Genomic DNA, 8310 nt, shown 5'->3' with positions numbered 1-8310 from the left:
TGAGCACATGAGCACATGTGACAGACGTGACAGAGTCTGGAGACGCCGTGGAGAACGTTCTGCTGCCTGTAACATCCTCCAGCATGACCGGTTTGGCGATGGGTCCGTCATGGTGTGGGGTGGCATTTCTTTGTGGGGCCGCACAGCCCTCCATGTGCTCGCCAGAGGTAGCCTGACTGCCATTAGGTACCGAGATGAGATCCTCAGACCCCTTGTGAGACCATATGCTGACACATGCACATTTGTGGCCTGCTGGAGGTCATTTTGCAGGGCGCTGGCAGTGCACCTCCTTGCACAAAGGCGGAGGTAGCGGTCCTGCTGCTGGGTTGTTGCCCTCCTACGGCCTCCTCCACGTCTCCTGATGTACTGGCCTGTCTCCTGGTAGCGCCTCCATGCTCTGGACACTACGCTGACAGACACAGCAAACCTTTTTGCCACAGCTCGCATTGATGTGCCATCCTGGATGAACTGCACTACCTGAGCCACTTGTGTGAGTTGTAGACTCCGTCTCATGCTACCACTAGAGTGAGAGCACCGCCAGCATTCAAAAGTGACCAAAACATCAGCCAGGAAGCATTGGAACTGAGAAGTGGTCTGTGGTCACCACCTGCAGAATCACTCCTTTTTAGGGGGTGTCTTGCTAATTGCCTATAATTTCCACCTTTTGTCTATTCTATTTGCACAACAGCATGTGAAATTTATTGTCAATCAGTGTTGCTTCCTAAGTGGACAGTTTGATTTCACAGAAGTGTGATTGACTTGGAGTTACATTGTGTTGTTTAAGTGTTCCCTTTTTTTTTTTGAGCAGTGTACTATGCTAACACCAAATTACATGCATTTACACCAAACATAATTTGTTGTGGCACATTTTTATATTGTACTACGTTTAGAGGATGTGAATGGGTTGAGTTAGACTGGGGGTAAGGCCCCGCGATAGGCTAGCGCCCTGTCCAGTGGGGTGTACTTGTACATCAATCTGCCTCACGCTACAGAAAAGTAATTCTGGCTTGCAAACTTTTACCAGTCTGTTTCCTGTCATTTAAATTTACCCCAACTCCTGTAATCAGTCCAAGGATGCAGCTCAAAAGGCTTCTCTGATCTGCATTGTTGTGAAAGCAAATGTCCTGAGAGTATTGATCATTACATGACCGCACATTCACTTCATTTCATATCTTTCACTGTTTTTATATCAATGCAGAATGAGGGAGAAGCATTCCTCACAGCACTGCCATCCAGTGGACATTCATTGGTTATGACAAAGTCACTTTTCTTAGGTATGAGGAAGCATAAACGACCTGTCGGTGAACATTGTAATTTCATCACAACTTCGCAACAAATGGGAGCAATAAACTAAAAAGAAAGTTGAAGGACAGTTGTGCACCACTGCGAGAGAATGGGCCGTTCAGTACGTACCGTTGCAAAACATTTAGCCAAATGAACGCACCCCGGTTAAACAAAATTGTAATTGTGAAGCCCATTAAGAGAAAATATCTGTCTAAAGATGAAAAACAGCCTTTCAAAGTGTTGACATTTACTTTATTTTAGTCATGAAGAAAATAATATACAAACAGTGAGCCATCAACACGTGACACTGACAGTTTAGACTGGGTGGTTGGACCGGTTGGTTTAATTGTCAGGCGTTGATTTGATGCTGTTGTCGACCAGATTCTTGTCCAGTGTCTCAATGTGGAACCAGGGTCCATCTCCCTTCGTTCTCATCTGCTTACGCACCTCAAGCTGTTTCAGTCTGCAGATACAAAAACATTAAAATTTGCAAACAAATCCTTTGTACAGATTGCAGATGTGTCCTGTCAACAGTCTGTTTTCTTTCATATTTTACATTCCATTTTGTTAATACCAAACATAAGGAATGCAAGCACTATGTTGCAAGAGGACCTAAATGTTAGGGCAGCAAACCAATTAGATACAGGCTATGCAGTCAGTGGCAGCTCATCATCACTGTGTGACACTCACCTCATCTCACCCTTCTCAGACTCAATCTGGATCAGAGCCATCATTTTCTCATAGTCTTTCACTGGGGAGTCATAGAAGGTCCGTGAGATCCACCTGGTGATAGGATGCTGCAAATACAGGGACAACAATAGGACTCACAATCAACTTTACCCAAGCCTGATTGTAAGCAATCTTCAGTGGTATGTATCTCCAATGTGAATGTTTTGTTCAGATTTATAGGCTAGATGATGCCATTTAATTTTCTGATAGAATTACTAGTCACTTCTGATATTTGCTAATAAGGCATGGATTGTGATGAGTGAATACAACGGCGGGATCGTAGTACCTTGTAGTACTCCCAATGCTCAGGCTCATAATCTTCAGGAATTCCAGCCAGCTCAGCCTCACCTTAAAAAAAACAATAAAATATTTAGGTTAATTTATATTTTACCATATTTCTCCATAAACATGCACTGAAAGTGCCAGTGTCTTCATCATCACCACTGTCCCATATAAAAATGGAACATTTCTGTACAATGGAAATATCTACACACACACTTACCGACAAACACATTCACGGATGTCACAAAGACCGCAACTGGGATTCCAGTAAGCAGGATATAGAATTTCTAGGAAGAAAAGTGGGGGGTGAATAAGTTAGTGAATAAAGTGGTTCAGTGCTGTGGACAGTGATGTAAATAGGATAGTTCTTGTCCTTGATCATGACTCACAGTTCCATTACATTACACATAAGAGTCATTGGACGAAGGCATCTTCTGTATGGGGGAGTTTTATTAAGAGCCCTGATGCTTGGTCTGAACATTAACACGCACTGGTTGCGGTACGGTTTTGGGAGCATAAGAAAAAAACAAAAAAGGTTCAAATTGATACACAACTATATATAGTTAGTGTTCCCACACAGCCATATCTCCATGTTACAGCGCTTGTTTACGGACAACAGAGGAGACCACCTATGCTAATTAGCAATCTAACATGCTCCGAACACCTGTATGTAAGCGTAACTCTAAGTGTATTTTTGTCAGATGGAGGCACATAGCTGTATGGATTTGTGAACAACTACTAATGTTTCTTATTTGAAAGGTTCTTTCTCGCTGATGAAAGTTGAGGACCATTTGTTTCTAAAGCCGTATCGCAAGCGATGATTGACTTTTCTAAACATTATAAACACAATGTCGGGATTGCAATTCACATGAGCCGGTCTTGGCTGAAGCTAACCGCTGAAAACCGCAGAGAGAAGGTAGAATTTTTCTTAAAACTGTATTGTTGTTTAAGGGCTTGTAAGTAAGTGTAACGGATGTGAAATGGCTAGCTAGTTAGCGGGTACGCGCTAGTAGCGTTTCAATCAGTTACGTCACTTGCTCTGAAACCTAGATGTAGTGTTGCCCCTTGCTCTGCAAGGGCCGCGGCCTTTGTGGAGCGATGGGTAACGATGCTTCGTGGGCGACCGTTGTTGATGTGTGCAGAAGGTCCCTGGTTCGCGCCCGGGGCGAGGGGACGGTTTAAAGTTATACTGTTACATAAGCATTTCACTGTAAGGTCGACACCTGTTGTATTCTGCACATGTGACAAATACAATTTGATTGAGAATAGCTCATAGAGTTTGAGAACTAGTTCTAGTCTGAATAACTAGAAACTTACCAATAACTGTAGAAACCTCCGGTCATAGAAGCCAGTGGGCTTGATGACAAACATCTGCTTCCCATGGCTTCCCCAGCGGACTGCCACTGCAAAGCAACGTTTTCAGGGATGTTAAACACGGCCACACGTTATTTATGTGTGCATATCAAGCATTGCATTACTATATTGCTGCACCTAGAGAGGAAAAGGTTGGAAAGGTTGCTAGTTAGTTACCATTCAACTAGCTAACTATTGTTCAGTGTTGTGTCAAAAATGAAATTCTGTCATCACTGTGACACTTGGGTGAAAGAAAATTCAGTTGTTTTGGTGTGTGTTGTGCTAGCAAGGCGGTGTGTATTTAGCTTGGCTGCTAGCTTAGCAGCTGTCGTTTGTCCACTAAGCAGGTCAACAACACGTCAAGTTCATGAGCATCACAAGTCGTTTGAAAACGATGAAAATCAATCAGTAAAATTAGATTTGTATGTTGTCGTTTGTAGTGCTGGCAAGAGGAGACACTTGAGAGAAAGATGGCTAACTAGGTCATGCCATGGCTAACTAGACAACTAGAAACGATAAGCATACGTTAGCATGAAGCTAACGTTAGCCAGTCACACAGGACTAACTACAAGGTCACAATAAGATATGCCCACCACGAAGGAAGGAATTGTTGATGTTGGAAACGTGGAATACCATATACCTTTATCTGTGCGTTGTGCAGTTCTGCTGAGCAAATTCACCGCAGAATTCCCCGATTTTAGAGGATTTAGCCTGGCTGCAAAAGCAGCGGCAGACCGAAGAACACTCATGCCCACCATTGCTACTGAGGGCAAGCAGATTGGCAGACGCTTCTGTGATTGGCTCGACCATGTAAAGTCGAAGCAGCCATATTTACTAAGGTAAAACATATGCGAATAAGAATAACAAAATGAAGAATTCATATAAATATTTAATTTCCAATATGTTGCTTTTTATTAGCTTTTGTTCACGATTAAAATTGCTAAAATTATTTACGTGTGTTTATTTATTTTGATGATGCATCCTGGGTAGAGTATTAGGGCAAACATGGCGGCGACCTCAACAGGACGTGTTTTGACACTTTGCAGACAGTTTCAAAACGCTTTTAGGATATCGACAGCCTTATCAGCTCAACAGTCTGCTGTCACTTTGACCAAATCGCAGTCTTATACTCACAGGTAAGAATCTAAAGCCTACCGTTTCTAACAGCCAAATACTCGATCTAAACGTGATTTGATTCTCAATTGCGATATTGTTCTAAAACATAAAGCCCTCAACGTTCATATCACATCCAAATAATTTCACAAATGCAAAATATACACTTACTGTACAGCACAGGAGGTTGGTGGCACCTTAATTGAGGAGGACGGGATCATAGTAATGCCTGGAATGAATGTTTAGATTGAGTTAGCAGTTCTTAAACTCCCAGGTACAGAAGATGCCTTCGTTCAATGATTCTTATGTGTAATGTAATGGAACTGTGTGTCATTACCATGGGCTAACACCACGATGGCATTGTCTGTAATGTAATGGTAAGGATGCTGATGAATGTATTTTACCATGTACCTAAATCTGCTGTGGTCCCCTCTGTTAGGCTAACATCTCCTCTTTTGAGCTCAAGTTCGCACTGTCATGTGGGCCTTGTCCGTCAGTGTCGGCCTCTGCACACAACCATCAGCAGGAGAGGACTTGAGGAGTTTTTCGACATACCTGAAAACTGGGGGGAGGTAACCTTGAAGTCAGGTTAGCCTTTTGACAGTATATCTGATCACCAAAGCAAAGCTTTTTTTAATTTGAAAAATAAATACATTTCCTCCGACTAAAGAACTGGTAAGTATCTGAGTATGACATTGATTATTTTCATGATTAATTGTAGGAGCACCATGGATGGCCAAGCAACTAAGGACAAAAAGTAATGAGGACTTACACAAGCTCTGGTAGGTGGTGAATGTTGACACTAAGTACGTTTACATGCACACTAATAATTTGATATTAAACAGATTATGGCAGTAGGCAGAGTATGGCATTAGTCATGTAAACAACTTACTCTGCTTATCCTAATCTGCGTAAGGTCATAATCGAAGTAAGCATAAGTTGATTAAAACACCTGGTTTTCTGATTCATCTTTCAAATTATTAGGACATGTAAACAGCTTATTCGGCTTTCCGGTGGTGTATATGATCTGTGTATGTGTCAGCACCAGGTATGCGCGAGTGAAGTGAGTTCGGAAAAACTGAAAGTATGTATCTTATATTTTTCACATACAAACTTTATGTCCGAACTCCGAATCAAATAGTCTTCACAAAAATATCATGGTAGAACGTTTGTGATTGGTGATTTTCTGCATTTATCAAAGTCCCATCAGGTAGCCTCATTTCAGATGTGTCCATGTAAACAGGATTATTAAGGAAATCGTTCTTCTTGCAAAGCATGTAAACATTAAATAACTATTATATTAACCTATCACAATCGCATTATTGTGTGCATGTAACCAATGAGCACTGACCTCCAGAATGAATATCCATGAACTAAACTAACTTCTCACAGGTATGTGCTCCTGAAAGAGAAGAACATGCTGCTCACCACTGAGCAGGAGTCCAAAAGGCAAAGGATTCAGATGCCAAGTCCAGAGCGACTAAAGAAGGTAGATGACACAGCACTTCTGACCAGGTTCACCATTATTAAACATCTGGAAATATTTCTGTTAGGGCATAGGTAATAATACAAGAATGTCAAAGGGGAAGGATTAATGTCAATGACAGCTATCAATGGGTCTCTTTTGTAGAAGTGTTATTGGTCCAACTAGTACCTTTTAAATATGAATGCAGATACTCCAGTCCACAGAAATTGAGACAACCCTTATCTCCTCAGATTGAAAGGTCTATGAAGAGACTAGACACAGTGGTGAAGGAGAGAGAAGACGCTCTCCGCCTGCTCCAGACAGGCCAGGAGAGAGCGAGGCCTGGGGCCTGGAGAAAGGACGTCTTTGGACAGGTCTACTGGTACGGAGCTTCCATACACAACACACCACCTTCATACTATATCTCCTTCCACAACTAAGTGTTGCTTTCACCTTACTGTCCTCGTTTCCCATTCAATTTTCTAACATGCTGTACAAAATGTAGCATGTTAGCATTCTGGAGGTCAGTGCTCTGACATTGAGTGAAGTGAACCGTCTTTGGAAAACTATCGGGGTTGAGGAATTAAGTACTCGAAGCAAACAAAGGCAGTTCTCCTGAAAAATATTCAAAGTTAATTCATAGGTGTCAAATGGCAAGTTTGAATGTTATTGTACACTCTGCGATCATTGTATTTTTTTTCTAGGTACCGGTTTAGAGAGCATGCCCTTCCTTGGTACATGAACAAGCGATACAAACGCAAACGTTTCTACACACCCCTATTTGTCACCCCCCACATGAGGTAAGAAATATTGTTCATGCATTCATTTAGAACAGTGTACAATATGAGAACCTCCAAGCAGAGCACTTAACCATGTCACCTCTTGCATCATTTTTGTCCTGGGTCAGCTTCAACTTCACAAGGGCAAAAGCACTCGTCTGTTGTCAGAATTAGTCTTCTTTATTTTGTCCAGGCTTCGTCTAGAGAAACACCTCCGTGCTAAGACCAGAAAGCAGAACGGAGAGAGACAAATGCAAGCCAGGCTCCAGGAGAATTTTCCTCAAATGAAGGCCCAGTCATCATGAGACTGTTAATGACCAAGAAACATCATTCTCCCTCCTGCCATTCAGATTGGAGCGTGTGACTGTATCTAAATTAATTTACCCCCTGTTTTTTGCATAAATATGTCTGTCATCAGCATTTATTTGATGTTGGTAGACTAGCATTTGTATGTCTTCCTCTGTATCATGATGCCTTGACATTGGTTATATGGTTATTAATATTAAAGTGATATACAGACTTTAGAGTTTGTACTCTATTTTTTAAGCCACAGAAATCTAAATATCCTTGAACATAACTTAATTTTCAAGTTGAAAGATTGCGCCAAGAATAAAATGTGGGTGAATAAATATTCTGTTTTTAATCAAACTTTTGTAATGCTGCAAGCCCTTTCCAGCAATTGTCACTGCAGGTATTCTGAACATTGTCTTTTCTATTATGAATGGGATATTTTTCATACCCGTTTGACCGCTCAGACAAATGTAATAAACTATAGTTACGAATGTGAACGTTGTCTAACAAAAGTTTAAGTTATACACCTTCAATAAGATGGATCTTGAACTTTGATACCAATACTTGAAGGGTCAATTGTGAAAACCCTACAAGCCAGTGATATAGAGACATTAGAAAACTACTTGGCACCACTGAAAACAAACCTTAAGTAAAAATTATTTTAATTGTTTTTGGGGTATCTGTATTTTGACAATTTCAGTACATTCATAAAGGACAAAAATGTACTTTTGACTCCATCCACTTTCCCTGACACCCAAAAGTACATTTTGAATGCTTTGTATGACAGGAAAATGGTCCAATTCACACACTTATCAAGAGAACATCCCTGGCCATCCCCTGCCTCTGATCTGGCAGACTTAATAAACACAAATGCCTAGTTTATAAATTATGTCTAAGTGTTGGAGTGTGCCCCTGGCTATTCTTACATTTAAAAAAAAAAAAACAATACAAGTGTGTTTGCTTTGCTTAATTTTTTATTATTTTAACTTTTGATACTTAAGTATATTTCAAACC

The 8310-nt window shown here is 41.0% G+C and overlaps 2 protein-coding genes across 2 annotated transcripts; one reads left to right on the top strand and one right to left on the bottom strand.

The window, feature by feature from the left end:
* Window positions 1-1514: 1514 nt before the first annotated feature.
* LOC129867457 (NADH dehydrogenase [ubiquinone] 1 beta subcomplex subunit 5, mitochondrial-like) lies at window positions 1515-4428 on the bottom strand. The gene is made up of 6 exons (XM_055940884.1): window positions 4289-4428; window positions 3613-3698; window positions 2516-2582; window positions 2300-2361; window positions 1975-2081; window positions 1515-1747 (listed from the first exon to the last, which is right to left on the bottom strand). Exons 1-6 carry the CDS (start codon window positions 4404-4406, stop codon window positions 1627-1629), a joined length of 561 nt encoding a protein of 186 aa, XP_055796859.1. The 5' UTR covers window positions 4407-4428; the 3' UTR covers window positions 1515-1626.
* Window positions 4429-4647: 219 nt separating this feature from the next.
* LOC129867456 (39S ribosomal protein L47, mitochondrial-like) lies at window positions 4648-7793 on the top strand. The gene is made up of 7 exons (XM_055940883.1): window positions 4648-4784; window positions 5201-5349; window positions 5483-5543; window positions 6154-6250; window positions 6478-6608; window positions 6931-7026; window positions 7199-7793. The coding sequence occupies exons 1-7, from the start codon at window positions 4654-4656 to the stop codon at window positions 7308-7310; spliced, it is 777 nt and encodes a 258-aa protein (XP_055796858.1). The 5' UTR covers window positions 4648-4653; the 3' UTR covers window positions 7311-7793.
* The last annotated feature ends 517 nt before the right edge of the window (window positions 7794-8310 follow it).

This window comes from Salvelinus fontinalis, chromosome 12 (genome assembly GCF_029448725.1).
Source record: "Salvelinus fontinalis isolate EN_2023a chromosome 12, ASM2944872v1, whole genome shotgun sequence".
Classification (NCBI taxonomy): domain Eukaryota; kingdom Metazoa; phylum Chordata; class Actinopteri; order Salmoniformes; family Salmonidae; genus Salvelinus; species Salvelinus fontinalis.
The sequence above is the reverse complement of the archived record's forward strand: the minus strand, read 5'-3'. Positions and strand labels throughout refer to the sequence as shown.

Coding starts and splice junctions, on each gene's coding strand:
- LOC129867457 (XM_055940884.1), bottom strand. CDS start 4,406: ATGGTGGGCATGAGTGTTCTTCGGTCTGCCGCTGCTTTTGCAGCCAGG. Junction 2,362..2,515: donor ATCCGTGAATGTGTTTGTCG/GTAAGTGTGTGT, acceptor GTTTTTTTTAAG/GTGAGGCTGAGCTGGCTGGA. Junction 2,082..2,299: donor AGCATTGGGAGTACTACAAG/GTACTACGATCC, acceptor CTGTATTTGCAG/CATCCTATCACCAGGTGGAT.
- LOC129867456 (XM_055940883.1), top strand. CDS start 4,654: ATGGCGGCGACCTCAACAGGACGTGTTTTGACACTTTGCAGACAGTTT. Junction 4,785..5,200: donor TCGCAGTCTTATACTCACAG/GTAAGAATCTAA, acceptor CCCCTCTGTTAG/GCTAACATCTCCTCTTTTGA. Junction 6,251..6,477: donor GTCCAGAGCGACTAAAGAAG/GTAGATGACACA, acceptor TTATCTCCTCAG/ATTGAAAGGTCTATGAAGAG.